This window comes from Eschscholzia californica, unplaced genomic scaffold (genome assembly GCF_041429995.1).
Source record: "Eschscholzia californica isolate CP2 unplaced genomic scaffold, dmEscCali1.0.p SCAF_5, whole genome shotgun sequence".
NCBI lineage: Eukaryota > Viridiplantae > Streptophyta > Magnoliopsida > Ranunculales > Papaveraceae > Eschscholzia > Eschscholzia californica.
Window position 1 is genome coordinate 29,864,496 of NW_028238472.1, and position 16,167 is coordinate 29,880,662.

The 16,167-nt window shown below is 37.6% G+C and overlaps 1 protein-coding gene across 1 annotated transcript; it reads right to left on the reverse strand.

Annotated features, from left to right (window-relative positions):
- Positions 1-1,016: 1,016 nt before the first annotated feature.
- LOC147538155 (thioredoxin H-type-like) lies at positions 1,017-3,108 on the reverse strand. Its single transcript, XM_086642260.1, has 3 exons — positions 2,906-3,108; positions 1,437-1,559; positions 1,017-1,318 (listed from the first exon to the last, which is right to left on the reverse strand). The coding sequence occupies exons 1-3, from the start codon at positions 2,993-2,995 to the stop codon at positions 1,187-1,189; spliced, it is 345 nt and encodes a 114-aa protein (XP_086498386.1). The 5' UTR covers positions 2,996-3,108; the 3' UTR covers positions 1,017-1,186.
- Positions 3,109-16,167: the final 13,059 nt, after the last annotated feature.

Here is a 16,167-nt window from a genome sequence, read left to right on the forward strand (position 1 = left end):
GTTAGGGTTTGGAGTAGACTGTAGACATGGGCTGAAAATTGATGTCAATAAAAATTAATTGGGATTCTTGGAAGAAGAAGATGGAAGAAGCAAACAGAGGTGAACCTAACCCACATTAAAAACCGGTGCTTATAGAGACCTTGGGTCAATAGCCATTGACTCGAGTCAATATAAATTTTAGATGCTAACAGCCTTTTGGCCCGGTGCCTATAGAAGCACCCAATTAACAGTTCTTTTGAGTTATTAGAGGTATAGATAGTATTAAGTTTGGGATGCATCTATAAGCGCCTCCCAAAACTACTATAGGGGCCTCCCGTCTATAGCGGACCCGTAAGGCCCAGGAGGCGCCTCCCAAGCAGCCCCTCTTCTTTTCTTCTTTGGTTGTTCTTCTTTCTCTCTCTACTTCTAAAACCAGATATTTCAATGGTGATTTCCCGATTACATTACTGTGTTTTCCTAAGCCATGAACAACCTTAATCTCTACTAGAATTACAGGTTTAATTTCTTCTTCCCCAAATCTTGATTTCAAGTCTTTCATCTATTCTAACCATTCTCACATTAAACTGATGAAGTTATGAGTTCTTCAACCAATAAAGCTTCATTGTTCTGCAATTTCTTGATCCATCCAAAAAGAATCCTAACACCATTATTTTTCATTTTTCAATCTTTTGAATCTATGAAAAGAAGAACCCTAACCATGAAACAAAAAACCCTAACCATGAAACGAAGTACCCTAACCATTAAACGAAGAACCCTCCCTACCCATATTTCTAACTTTTGCATCTTTTGAATCTATGAAACGGAGACCCTAACTGTGAAACGAAAAATCCAACCATGAAAATGGAGGAGGAGATTGTGACGACTGTCTCAGTCCGAAACCTAAAGCCAAGTCTCGGACTTGCCCTACTCGAAAACCAAAGCTAGGTCTCGGACTGGGGCAGCCCGAGACCTCTCAGAGTGGACAGTCCGTCTCCTCTCGGGTTGGCCCAGTCCGAAGAAATGCATTAGCCACAGAGTGATCAGTCCGAGTGGGGGGCGATTACTCAACAAAAAAAATTCATTTTTTCCACATCATAATATAACTAAAATCTTACGGGCTCATTCATAAAGAGTACTTATTAACTGACGCATAATGTCTAGAGAAAACAGAGCATACTTAATTATCTTAGTTTTGTCAAAGCCAAGATTAGGCCAAGTTCTTGTTGATTTTTTCCTGCAAGCCATCTTTATCGGCACCAACGAACCTGTCTACTTCCTTCCCTTCTTTCAGAAACACAAAAGTCGGCATTGCTTCTACTGTGAACTCCGCAGCAACTTCCTGCAACATTTTCAATTTGGGTTTTACATTTTTTGTTCATGAATGGATTGTAACCCGAGAAGAATGAATTTGACATATTTTATGACCTTCACTCTTTAGAGATGTTAAATTTACTTACCCTCAATTCGTCCACATCAACCTTTAGGAACAAGACGTTGGGGAGTTTCTTTGCTATCTCAGATAGGACTGGAGAAATAAAACGACAAGGCCCACACCATGAAGCAGTGAAATCGATAACAACCTGCATATTATCAGCAACTATAAGTATTTCTAATCAAAAGTTCACCTGCTAAAAATGACATACTAAGCTGATATCGGTCGAGGCTAGAGTCGCTATCCACTTGATCTTTGATGAAGGAAGACAGAGAGACTCAGTCATTCAACATTCTTTATACATCTCGGTAAAAACTTTAAACGGAGAGACAGGGGTGGGAAGTTGTGAGCTCGAGGTATTCACCTAACTCTCTGGTCAGGCTACAGCCAAGTTCAGAATCCCTTCACTCATGAGCCCGACCAGACAAGGCAATGTAGATAACCGAGTATTCTATACACAAGAACAACAATCACCCTTTGACGATCTTTGCTTGTTAGTTCAAGATAAACGTACTCAACCCAAGAACAGTCATCTGCTACTATTCATTACCGCTACCAACGAATATCTCAAATCTGTTTGTAACTTAAATTGATCGTCTTTCTCTAATTAACATAGAACTATAGTCACAGGAAAGAACTCCTATGAATTTTACGAAATCATGCGGAAAAAATATTCACCTTAAACACCTAAAGAACTAATCATGCTAGAAATGAATCGATTTCCAGAACTTCCAAATACAAAACACATTAACAGCTACAAACACTATAGCAACGGAAAGGAACATGACGGTAACATGCATTTAAATCATGACCTAGAGAATGCTGAACTGAAATACATAATTTGGTAAAAAAAAAAAACATAAGATCAAAATGCACCTTCCAAATTCAAGAGTAACGAATAGGTACAGCAGTAAATAAATTCAAGTTTAAGAAATACCCACGATTTTACAAAAACTGAATATCCAAGTAAGAGAAAACCCTAATCCTAATTCTATCAATCATCAAATGATCGGAAACCCCAAATTCCAACAAAAAAGAAAATCTAGATCCCCCTAGAAAATGCTGAATCGAGACTCACAGAAAGAAAACAACAATAAACCAAAATCCACCTTCAAAATTTAAGAGAAACAAAAATACTCAAGGAAATATAATCATGATAGTTCAAACTAGCAACAATTTACGAAAGAAATTGCATATTTCAAGTCAGAGAAAACCCTAACTTTATCAATCATGAAATAAGTCAAATCTCAATTTATAAAAACACCAAAACCCTACCCTAGAAAATGCTGAAATGAAACCCATAATAAAAAAAATACCCATGATTTCTGAACATAAATTAGATACTCAGGTCAGAGAAAACCGAAACCGCAATCAATTATTAAATCAACTTAACCTCCTCAATTGAGAAAAGAAAAAGATTTGATGAATGAACTCAAATAATAGATCAAACAGGAAAGAGGAAAAAGGATAAAGATATATAGTGTTTGTGTATACCAATTTCTTGGCGTCGATGCCTTTTTGATGGTGTTCCTTCCAGACGTCGATAGTGTGGCAACCGATCACCTGTCCCTCTTCTGCTGCCATTCTTTTGCTTCTTCCTTATTCTCTTGATAATTTGGTTTCCAAATTTCCCAAGCACTTCTCTCTTACGGATTTATAGTTAGGATTCGAGTATCATTTTACAATAATACCCTGAACCTGCAATTTTTTCCAAGAGGTCTTTTATTTCATTGAATCTCTGGTGTTTAATCGGTCCGGACTGGCACGAAACTGGTCAAGTCCGGATTTTATCCCGGGCTCGGCTGGGTTTTGATCCGAGAGCCCGACCCTCTCTGTATTATTTTAATTCCTATTAAGAATTCATATACCATAACTTATATTTTATATACTATAAATAATAATCTTTGAGATCTTTCCATTTATATTTGTTACTTTTATGTTTGTTATCATCTTTTATCTTTAAATTTTTAGTAAGTTCCTATAAGTTGTTCAACAAAAAAAAAAAAGTTCCATATAAGTAATATTTTATAAAATCTGTTTCTTTACATGTGTTATCCTTTACTTTTAGGTAAATTCATTATCTTAAATATTTTATAGGATATATATTTTATATTTGTCATCTTTCAGGTAAGTTTTTATGTTATCAATAATAATGCATAAAATCTTTTTTTAATATTTGTTATCTTCTTCTTTTAATTTTTAGGTGAGTCTCATATGGTATAAATAGTATTCTGTAAGATTTTTTTTCTTTTATATTTGTCATCTTTTAGGTTAGTTTCATATGATATAAATTATATATTTCATAAAATCTTTTCTTTTATATTTGTTATTATATATATTCCTTTTATTTTTAATTTATTTTTAGGTAAGTTATATATACATTTTTTTTAATTACAACCTAGTCTAAGGTTGACCTGGCTCGATGCAGCCAGTCGGGGTCCTATGCGGCTTGCGAGCCAACCCCACCTGGTCCGAGTCTAACCCGTCCCGTGCTGGACTAGGGTACAACATAGTGTCGGGCCGACACTATTTCAACCCGAGTCGGCTGGGCCCGACCCAAGCCGAAATATATCCAAACATCTTTTTTTATTTTGATTACATGATGCGAATAAAAAATCAAAATTACATAATGACGATTAAAATAGATCTTTAGTGCCATAAATACAGATACTTAGACTCTTAAAGGTCATTCCACACCCTAAGAGCATCTCCAATGCAAGACCCAAGAAAAACTCTAAAAATCTTATGTGTTAAGCGTGAAAAGTGGATCTCTAAATGGTCTCTTTCTTATTTGACCCTTTAGAGACACTCTACTATAAAATTTAGAGTGTCCTCTTAAGGATCTCTAAAACAATCTTGACGCACCATTTTAGAGATTCACATTGAGTTTTGCATTGGAGGTGGATTTTAAAGGAAAACTTTTAAAATTTCTATGTGGCACTCTAAGATTTAGAGTTCGAGTGTTGCATTGGAGATGCTTTAATGGCAATAACACTCTTATCGGCTACAATAAGACCTAACTAGATCTATACTTTATTTATACCACATATCCACTAATGTTTTACATGAGAGTAACGAAATAACCCTCACTAGTTGAATTTGTAACCACTTGGATTCCTAAGTATTATTATACATCTACATATCTACCTATGTTATTAATGGAGGATATGAGAGGTCTGAGATTGTTGGGTTTAGGTCGTTGATCGTATACAATAACTTCTTCTCGATGCACTCTATTTTATGTGTCAATTGGATTGACTCGATAATGTAAAGAACCGAGTAATGCGGATTTGTCCCACAATGATGAAATTATCTTGGAATCTCCAAGATAACCAACCTTTTTATTGATAGTATCTTCTTCGAGTTTTTTCCCCTTCCCTGAATTATTCCTTATAGAAGTGAAGAGGTTTTGGTGTCTAGCCCTGACCCAGTTCCTCAATCCCAGAGGACTTCTTTACTTCATACTCGGACAAGTAAGCTTGGTATTCTTGTCTAACATACTTGTCTAGCTCTCATTTTCTTACCAAATCCTCTATGATGTTTTTGAGGTGCCGACAATCCTCAGCTTTGTGGTCGTATTCTTTTTGAAAGACACACCAAGCATTCTATCGCTTGGACCGAAGTCCTACTTATCGGGATTTGGTTTTGCCAATTGAATTTTGTTCATTTGCATTAGAATTTCCAATATCTCCCCTCTGTTTCTAGTCGGGGGGGGGGGGGGGGGGTGTAAAACTCGTAATCCAGTCTGATTCTTATATATCGATCATGATCGTGAGCAAGCCGATGTTCTTCTCTTTCTTTTTTCTTGGCGGTTCTTTTTTCGCTGCAAGTTTAATAATCTCCTCCATCTCCTCGTATCTTTCCTCTGTTTTAACTACAAATTGAACTCTTTCGATGTAACCTATTAGGGTAGGAGGTTCATCTTTAGTTATCTCTATGATTTTGTTGTCCTATAGCATACCCAAGCGGAGGTATCAAGTAGTAACCGGTAAAACCGGAGTCGATCCAAGGATAGGAAGGTGATTCGGATAACGAAGGAGTCTCGCTCGCCGGTCTAAGTATTACTAGCTAACTTATACTAAAAGGAAAGAAACAAAGATAATGGGGGTATTTGATCGAATAAGTAAACAAGAGAACAAGCAAAACTAACTAAACAATATAAGTAAAACAGGCGAGAGAGGTTCGAGAGAAGTGTCGGAGGAACAAGGGTCGAGAGACGGTAAGACTCGATTCGGGCAACAAATAAGCGAGAGAGGTGTCGAAGTCCGGGAATCCATAATGATAAACCTACGTCTATGTGTAGTCCGATTTAATGTGTCGAAGTACAATCGATATTCGACTCCTAAAGTAGATGTCTCTAAGTACTACGTATATCCGGAGATCATACTTAGTCAAACAAACGTCTAAATCGGTTAATCCCGAGTCATCGAAAGTGTCGTCTAATCGCCTAATGATGCGAATTTAAACTAACCTAAATAATAGGCTAAAATAAACCCGTATTTTGTAATAAAATCCTCAAGTGCACGGGTCTATGTAGTGTAGACCTAGCAAGTACGGGTCGATCCCACGAAGACAAGTTGAAACTATATTTTAATCCTAAACTAGTGAATAAGAAACTTTGAGATTCGTTTTTTTATGAAAAATAAAATAATAAAGTGAGACTAATATTTCAATCGGAAAGAGATTAATGTGAGAAAAATCCTAGAGTTTAGAATCCACCAAAAACACTCATAAAAAGATATTTAACCCTGAATGATTCTCTATCTATAACTCAATAATTGGTATACCTCTTGCATCCAAATATCGGAAAATATATATATCTTTCTTTAAAGCATGTAGTCACCTAAGAATTAAACCCATTTAAAAATAAACAATAACAACTCAACTATTATTTATCAACCAATAAGTATGAACCATTAAAGATTAAAATCTAAATATGATAAATCAAACCAGAAGAATAAATAATGAAGAATGTATCATGTGAAAGAATAACAGAGTTTAATATTTTCAAACAATAAAGCACATACTGAAGAGAATCATTATAATAAAATATTATTTATTTGTATTCTTGGTTTCATCTTTCACTCTAGGTAAAGGACTTAGCAACACATCACAATAATCGAAGTAGTTGAATCAAAAAGAAAGAAAAAGATATCACCCATATGATGCTTCAATGTCGATCTTCGCCCCTTCAAAAGACTTAGTCGATGTCCTCTTTTAATTCCCGGCTATTGGTTGATGTTCCCCAAAAACCACCTAATGGTTTTCTCCCTCTTGTGAAGTCGGCTACTGTTTTAAAATCTGTCCCCGCATGCCTTCCATTGCCGGCTACTGTTCTCATTTATAAGATGTATAGAGGGGTTTTCTAGGGTTTCCCTTTCTGCCTCTGGGCTGCCAAATCCATGATATGATACAATCTCTAAAAAATCAAAACCAATTAGGTTTATCCTTATTAGAATTGGCGGGTCCCACTCCTTTTCTCAACCAAAAACTTATAGTAAATCTATGGTGGCTATCACGTGGGGTAGTAACATTAGTAGGGAATCAATGTTATTTTATAATTCCAGTCCCTATAATTCATGTTTCTCCGTATTTGATACATACTTTGACCTATTCCCTGTAATAGTATATGAAATTGCCAAACACCCCTCGAACTAGTTATTCCTACAAAAATTGGTTAACTTAATTAGTGTTAACAAAAAGTGATGATCAATTCATGTAAATTGACGACACGTAATTGAGTTCTAACGAACTCATCAAACATCCCCAAACTTACATTTTGCTAGTCCCCGAGCAAAACAGAAAAATGAAACTATACCTAATCCACCACTTTCGTAGGGATCACGATTGCACTTAGCACGTGCAACAAGCCGTTAAACCTCTAGGTTACCCTAGAGGACGAGTTGAGTCTCGTGAGGGTTTGCAGTGAATATACCCACAAAATTCAAAAATCTCAAAAATCCATAAGGGTTTAAATATGACATGGACTAAAAATGTTTATCCGGTAGACTTTCGAAAGTTAGTAGAAATGAAATCCAAGTCGACCAAACCATACAAATGCTAAAAATTCCTTCACTAGTAATCAAGACTCGAAGTGCACGTTACCAGCCAATATGAGTATCATCTCGGTTACAAGCAGACAAGACCTCGGTTACCTTCTCAACACATTTCGCCTCGACTACTGCCTCACGGTCATACACTCAAAAATGTAAGTCACTCAGAAATGGTTCACTCTATGTGTTAGTATGAATATGAAGGAAAACTCAACACATGAAAAAGACGGACTATAATTTTTGGGAACGACTGATCTCATTGGAAGGAAACAACCACTAATATGGAATGGGGAAGCTTACCAACTCTTCTCACCTGATCTACTATGTAACAGTGTTTCCTAGAGGTCGATAGACACTAATGATATGTGACTAGAACTCCTGAGAACTCGACGTCTTCAAATCTTCAAGAACTACTTCAAGGGATAAACATTTAAACTAAACAAACACATTTTTTCTTTGATTTTTCTATTTCTTTCTTTTTTTTTCTTTTTTTTTTCTTTTTTTTTATTTTTTTTTATTTTTATGACTCATAATACAAATACTACTTTCTTGACATTATTCTTTCCTTGGTAATATTCTCTTCATTTTGCTTCATGGCTTATTCTCAAGATTCTAAATGATGGATGAAGTTTCTATCTTCCTCTAGTTGACACTGCTTTCAAGTTTCTCAGACTACAAGAGAAAGATTTGCTTCCTGATGACATCCCTAGTGGTTGTAAAATTTGAACTCAAGAGATCAAATGAGTTCTTCTTTCAATATTGCGAGGTTGAGTAGCTCTTCATTCTACTCAGAATTAGCTCAGAAGAGATCACTCAAAACAAAAAGAAAGGCTCAGAATCTCACATGGGTTAAGTCTCCACTAATGATCGATTAAGTTCTCTTAGAAAAGTCTACTCTTCACCTATCTAATACTCACATGGCTAGTGCATAGACAACTTCAAGACTCGAAATTCATGGAAAAACCTTTAGCAAAAGCATAGTACAACCAACTAGACTCTATAACTACTAACAAGCAAAAACAACTAGACTCACGTTTCTAATCCAAAAATTAAAATTTTGAACCCTTTTGAATTTTTGAAATAAGGACTAAAAATTCAATCCCCCATCCCCAAACTTAAACCGAACATTGTCCTCAATGTTCTGAAGATTATGCAAAATAACAGGATTAGGGAAAGATGTTACCAGATTCAGAAGTCCTATGCATGGGTTGCCTCCCAGAAAGCGCTAAGTTTAACGTCTTCAGCCAGATGAAACAGATGATTCAACAAACCTTAAGAACAGCTCCATAAACCAATAGGCGAAACATCTGTGGATCTACCCAAGACACGAAGTGTTTAGTGAATGATAGTCTCACATTTGTGTAAATATGTTGTGGTACCCGTGAGACTATCGTGATCAGGTAAGAATCCCCAAACTTAGACGACAATAAAGTCGTTAAGTTTGGCCATGGACTAGAAAGAGTATAGTCCTGGTAGAAAGGATCTAGGTAGGGAGGAGAAACCAAGTGAGGTATTGCACAATCTGTTAAACATGCTCCCGAGGGATACGACACAAGAGGATCTAGAGGACTATCAAAGACACCCAGAGTTAAACAAGAGGTTTCTAAAACAGGTACACGGAGTTCTTCCAAAGGAGTCACTCGGTTACCAGACTCAAACTCTGCCAAAGTTGGTTCAGATAAACCCTCTATAATTTGTTTAATGATGATGTCATTAGTGTCCTTAAAGAACTCCAGGTCCTTGACTAAGTCAAGCGAGTCATCATTCTCATTTAGTAGATTGAGCAGCCAAGATTCATCATCATCTTTTATGGTGGGTCCATAGTTCAGTGGTAGAGCATTTGACTCATACGATGGAAGTGGTGACTCTAAGGTTGGCAAAGTCAACAAGGAGGTAGAGTCTGACGTGTTATCTATCTCATTTATACTACCCTCCTCATCTAAGCCTAAAAGTGCCAATAGAGTTTCTAAAGGATCTCTCAACTGAGTTGTTGGTAATGCATCTTGAACTAATAATTCTACCAAGTTCAACCCGCTGAACTCATCTATGTCATCAGGGTGAAGTCCCATATTAAAAATATTCATCTCCACCGTCATATTTCCAAATGACAATCTCAAAAGACCACTTCTACAGTATATGACAGCATCTGATGTAGGTAAAAATGGTCGACCCAAAATGACAGGGATTTGACTCTTGGTATCATGAATGGGTTCAGTATCTAAGATGATGAAATCTACAGGAAAGATAAACTCGCCAACTTTTATCAAAACATCCTCTACTATGCCACGTGGTCGTCTTACAGACCGATTTGCCAATTGAAGGACTACATAAGTGGGCTTTATTTCTCCCAAACCTAATTGTAAGTACACCGAGTAAGGAAGAAGATTGACACTGGCACCTAGATCTAACAGAGCTCGTTCAATCTTATGGTTCCCTATAGTGCAAGGTAATGTAGGGCTTCCTGGATCTTTGTACTTAGGTGGGAGGTTTTGTTGGATAATAGAACTCACTTGTTGAGTCAAGAATACCTTTTTATGCACATTCATCTTACGCTTTCTAGTACATAGGTCCTTAAGGAACTTAGCGTAAGCTGGGGTCTGTTTAATTGCATCTAGTAATGGAATGTTAATATTGACTTGTTTAAATATTTCCATTATCTCGTCGAACTGAGACTTCTTCTTTCGCTCTACTAAACGTTGAGGATATGGAGCTATAGGAATGTAAGGCTCAGTAACTACAGGCGGTTCCTCAGACTCAGGAGCCTTCTCGGGCTCATCACTAGAGACTCTGGTTGGCATAGAAGAGGGTTCATGATCTCTTTCACTATCTTCGGGAACTCCTACCTTATTTTCAACTACCCTACCACTTCTAAGGGTGGTTACTGCATTGGCTTGACCCATTTGTTGCTTACCTAAAGTACCTTTTCGGTTTTGCTCCGTTTGACTAGGAAAATCACCTTTTTCTCTCTGGCTTAGGGCTTCTAGCTTGGTTTCCAAACGAGTTATAGACTGGCTGGTCATTTGCATAAACTCAATTTGTGTCTTAGCTAGTTGATTTAGGGTTTCCTTCAAGGAGTCATTTTCTTGAGAAGGGTATTGGGTACTAGGTTGACCATATGGATTCCTGGGAGCATTAAACCCAGGAGGGTTCATCGAACTACTAGGATGTCCCTGATTTTGACCCTTGGACCAGGAGAAATTGGGATGATTTCTCCAACCTGGATTATATGTGTTAGAATAAGGGTCATACTTTTGATGATTGTCTTGCCTAGAGTTTTGGTAAAGAACATAAGCTTGTTCTTTTTCAGCAGAACTAAGAAATAGGGTACATTTGTTCCCTATATGAGAAGGGTCTCCACAGACGGAGCACGGATAAGAGGTGGATTCATTTCCAACACTCATGACCTGAGTGGGATCCTCCCTGAATGCTTTAGGCTGACCAAGCTCTAGGGCTTCTATTCTTCTAGCCATGGCGGCGAGTGTAAGTTCTGACTTATCAACTCTATAGATGCCACCTTTATTTGGAGTAGGATTTGCCCTATTAGGAGGTCCTCTAGAAGTTTCCCATTGATGGGATTTCTCAGCTAGATCTTCTAGAAAAGCCATGCAATCATTGACGGATTTATAAGTAAAACCGCCACCACAGAATGATTCTACCATGGATGTAGTTGGGTAATCTAGTCCGTCATAGAGAATCTGGACTAGTCTTATCTTTTCAAAACCATGGTGTGGACACTGTAGTAAGATTTCTTTAAATCTCTCAAGATATTTATAGAGAGATTCTCCTTCTTGCTGCACAAAACTGTTAAGACTTTGCCTTAAAGAGGTAGTTTTGTGTTTCGGGAAGAATTTTAGAAGGAATACACTGCTCAATTCTTCCCATGTAGTAATGGAATGAGGTTGTAAGGCATACAACCAAGATTTTGCTTTCTCCTTCAGTGAGAAAGGGAACAACCTAAGTCTCAATATTTCGTCAGGCATATTGGGGAAATTCATAGTCCCACAGATTTCTTCGAAATCCCTAACATGGTAGTAGGGATTCTCGTTCTCAACCCCACGGAAAACAGGGAGCATTTGAATAGTGCTCGGTTTCAACTCGAATTGAGTCGTGCATTGGGGTAACTGTATGCATGACGGTTCACACGTTCTAGTGGGATTCATGTAATCCCTGAGTGTCATAGGCTGATTTCCATCCCTGGCTTGGTTTAGATTTTCACCCATAGTGTCACTGAAAGAGAGATTCGCTAAAAGATTACTTAAATGTGCTTCTCTACTGATGAAACGACCTCTCTTATCACGATATCTATCGGGCATACACTAGAGCCCAATGACCAAGGATATTCTCAAAACCTTTTTTTTTTTTTCGAACCAAAGAATCACTACGAAGATCCTATAGGAAAGCAAACACAATCAGGCTGACTCCACCAAGCAACCTAAACAAAATCTAGCAATGAGTGGGTTTGTCAGATTCACCTAAAAAGCTAGACAACTCCTACTTCGCCACAACACTTGAACTTTGACTGTTATAAAGGTTACTCTATCAGAGTAGTCGGTAAACAATTCTCCAGGAAGACAACCAACAATGAACGTTGTGACAGCCGTCTTCCTTCGGCAAACGTTTCCTCTTCTCGAGGCGGCCTTTTTGACAAGAATTGTTTACAAACTTTCCTCTGAGAATGCCTAGATAAAAGTCAATTTCCCGAGTTGTTTTTGAAGGGTCCTATGAGCTCGATACCTTAGGGGCTGATGTCTAAATAATATTTTAGCTTTTTAAGTGAGGTTTGGGTTCGTGAATGTTGTTACCTATGTGGGCAAGAGAACGGTGATGAAATCCGTTTCTTATCTTGTAACTGGGTTAGTGCCCTTACTAGAATGATTACACTAACAGTTCGATCAAAGCAATTAGGCACACGAATTCACACCAATACCCACTGACAGGAGATTCGTGGGTGTTCAAGAAATTTACCTCCCGTTCAAGACGGGCGATGACCTTTGTAGATGACCCGCGAGTGTTCCGACCCGAGGCTTCGTTTTGGTTTTCGGTTACAATTTAATTAAGCCCTCCAATTTAGGGTCAAAACTTTAAAACAAAAATAAAAATAAAAAGTCTAAAAGTCTCTCTCTCACCAAAAATAAAAATAAAATCTAAAATAAAAAAAATCTTTGTCTTCTTGATTTCCTCCTCCTTGTTTGCTCATTTTCTTTAGCTTCTTTTGTGAACTACACACCAAAAACAAGAAAAGCAAGTTAAAGTGATCAAAAAAGACAAACAAAATAAAAATAAGAAAATAAATTTGAAATCCTAAAACTAACTAATCCAAGATCAAAACAAATTTCCTAACTTATCCCCGGCAGCGGCGCCAAAAACTTGATGCGAATTTAAACTAACCTAAATAATAGGCTAAAATAAACCCGTATTTTGTAATAAAATCCTCAAGTGCACGGGTCTATGTAGTGTAGACCTAGCAAGTACGGGTCGATCTCACGAAGACAAGTTGAAACTATATTTTAATCCTAAACTAGTGAATAAGAAACTTTGAGATTCGTTTTTTTATGAAAAATAAAATAATAAAGTGAGACTAATATTTCAATCGGAAAGAGATTAATGTGAGAAAAATCCTAGAGTTTAGAATCCACCAAAAACACTCATAAAAAGATATTTAACCCTGAATGATTCTCTATCTATAACTCAATAATTGGTATACCTCTTGCATCCAAATATCGGAAAATATATATATCTTTCTTTAAAGCATGTAGTCACCTAAGAATTAAACCCATTTAAAAATAAACAATAACAACTCAACTATTATTTATCAACCAATAAGTATGAACCATTAAAGATTAAAATCTAAATATGATAAATCAAACCAGAAGAATAAATAATGAAGAATGTATCATGTGAAAGAATAACAGAGTTTAATATTTTCAAACAATAAAGCACATACTGAAGAGAATCATTATAATAAAATATTATTTATTTGTATTCTTGGTTTCATCTTTCACTCTAGGTAAAGGACTTAGCAACACATCACAATAATCGAAGTAGTTGAATCAAAAAGAAAGAAAAAGATATCACCCATATGATGCTTCAATGTCGATCTTCGCCCCTTCAAAAGACTTAGTCGATGTCCTCTTTTAATTCCCGGCTATTGGTTGATGTTCCCCAAAAACCACCTACTGGTTTTCTCCCTCTTGTGAAGTCGGCTACTGTTTTAAAATCTGTCCCCGCATGCCTTCCATTGCCGGCTACTGTTCTCATTTATAAGATGTAGAGAGGGGTTTTCTAGGGTTTCCCTTTCTGCCTCTGGGCTGCCAAATCCATGATATGATACAATCTCTAAAAAATCAAAACCAATTAGGTTTATCCTTATTAGAATTGGCGGGTCCCACTCCTTTTCTCAACCAAAAACTTATAGTAAATCTATGGTGGCTATCACGTGGGGTAGTAACATTAGTAGGGAATCAATGTTATTTTATAATTCCAGTCCCTATAATTCATGTTTCTCCGTATTTGATACATACTTTGACCTATTCCCTGTAATAGTATATGAAATTGCCAAACACCCCTCGAACTAGTTATTCCTACAAAAATTGGTTAACTTAATTAGTGTTAACAAAAAGTGATGATCAATTCATGTAAATTGACGACACGTAATTGAGTTCTAACGAACTCATCACCTAACTATGTGAAGTGCATGACAAGACACATGAAATTATGACTTAGACTACGATCGATATCGAATACTTCGTTTCGTCTATTAACTATGCGAAGTGCTTGACAAGACACATGAAAATACGATCAAAACGATAATCGAAATAAATGAACATCAATTTATAATCAAAACATCAAATCATATTAAACATAATCACGAATTCATCACATTTCATCTCATATAATCGACACACTAAAGTTAGCTTAACATGGTGATTAAATAAGAAATGGAAAGAAGATGATGAGAGAATCCCCCTTTTTCGATGTGGTTCGAGGCTAAGATCATCGGAAAATATGAGTCTTTAAGGTGCAGCCGATCTCCCCTTAGCAAATTTCTGGGTTCCCCATAGCGACCACCATCATCTTCTCCATTTATCACAAACTTCCATTAAAGCTAAACCCTAGCTTTCTCTCTCTACCAATTTCTAACCCAAAATAAAATCAAACCACATGAGAAGCTAGCCAAGGACATGAGAAGTAAAAGCCCTATGGTTTCGGATCAAGAAGGTTGCCGGAACACCATGAAAATTCCGGCCAAAGAGTTGATGAAATCCGGCCAAATCCATGAAAGTCCGGCCAAGAAGCCACTGCCCGAGCCGGTTGCTTGCTGTCCCGTGCATATCCGAGCTAGGTGCGGCCTTCCCGTGCTTGTCCGAGCCGAAGAAGCTCCCATCCCGTGCAAAGCAGCTCCATCCCGAGCCATGAAGCATCAAGTCCGGCCAGATGCAGCAGCTACCCGTGCTCATGCTGCTTTCCCGAGCTGGAGCAGCAGCTACCCGTGCTCATGCTGCTGGTCTGTTGCTCCGGCCTGGTGCTGAAGCACTCCCGAGCTGCTGCTCGTGTTGCAGCCCGAGCAGCAGCTCGGCCGGCCAAAGCTAGGCCTGCCTATGCTTTGGCCGGATTCTTGCTTTCTTTTTCTCTCTCTCTCTCAAGCCTTCAAACTCAAGAACCCTAGAACACCTTTAGCCCCCTTCTCTCTCTTGACTCTTGCCCAAGCTAGAAGATGATGAATAGTCTTCTTTTTTACTACTTGTGATCCTTTCTTTTTGACTCAAAACCCTAGTCAATGTTTGACTTTGACTCAGACTTTACTTTGAACCATTAAGAGGGTGCCTCCAAGATTTTTCCTTGTCATCTTCTTTGGGCTTGTGTGGGCTTTGGGCTTGGTTTAGAAACCAAGCGAGTGCCTTCATCTTGTCTCTACATTTAAAACCAAAAGGGGGGTGCCTTCAAGAAAAGACCTTAGCTTTTATCTTTCACATCTTCCCCGTCCGAACTCCGAATTGAATTCCGTTTTCACCGTCGGACTTGTCATTAACTCCTCTTGTCGTTTGATTTGCTTGAAGTCCTTTTCTCTCGTTTTTGACACATGAAATGATAGTGACAATTCGTTCCCTTTATTCCGATTTACATGTTTAACTCCAAAATAGGTACCTAACATGAAAAACACATAAAATATTATTGATAACACTCAAAAAGGACTAATTAGTCTAAGTTAGGCTCTCCAAATGTGACATTTTCGTGTCACATCAGCATACCCTTTTTCAAGGCTATCAGTGAAGGAGTTGAAGGAGATGTCCTTCGACCAAGGTGACAATGCGAACAATTTGTCGGATAGGACAATTGATGTGGAAGATCATCAAGTCCGATTGATTTAGGGATCGTAGAGTTGTAGCTAGAGACCAACTACGATCGTCGAATTACGAAGTAATTCGCGGCTAACTTCGATCGGATCCTACAACGGGTTACACATAAGAGTGACAAATTGATCTAGGATATGACTAGTGGGAGTGAGATATAATCATGGGAGTGTCCCATAAACATATCTCATAGGCCTAAAAAGGAATTAGGCAAAGATAGTACAAAAAGGCCAAAAATAGGGTTTTTGGGCCTAGACCGATTCGGGCACTTTTAGGCCTCGGATTGGGCTGATTTTTGGAGGGACGTTTTCTTATGTTATGAACATTAAATATGCCAATTTTGGCTGGGTTT

What these genes read in the sequence shown, in the direction of transcription:
- LOC147538155 (XM_086642260.1), bottom strand. Translation starts at nt 2,995, where the DNA reads ATGGCAGCAGAAGAGGGACAGGTGATCGGTTGCCACACTATCGACGTC. An exon ending in GCATCGACGCCAAGAAATTG is followed by an intron (nt 1,560 to 2,905) that starts GTATACACAAAC and finishes GATAATATGCAG; the next exon opens with GTTGTTATCGATTTCACTGC. An exon ending in TTGATGTGGACGAATTGAGG is followed by an intron (nt 1,319 to 1,436) that starts GTAAGTAAATTT and finishes AAAATGTTGCAG; the next exon opens with GAAGTTGCTGCGGAGTTCAC.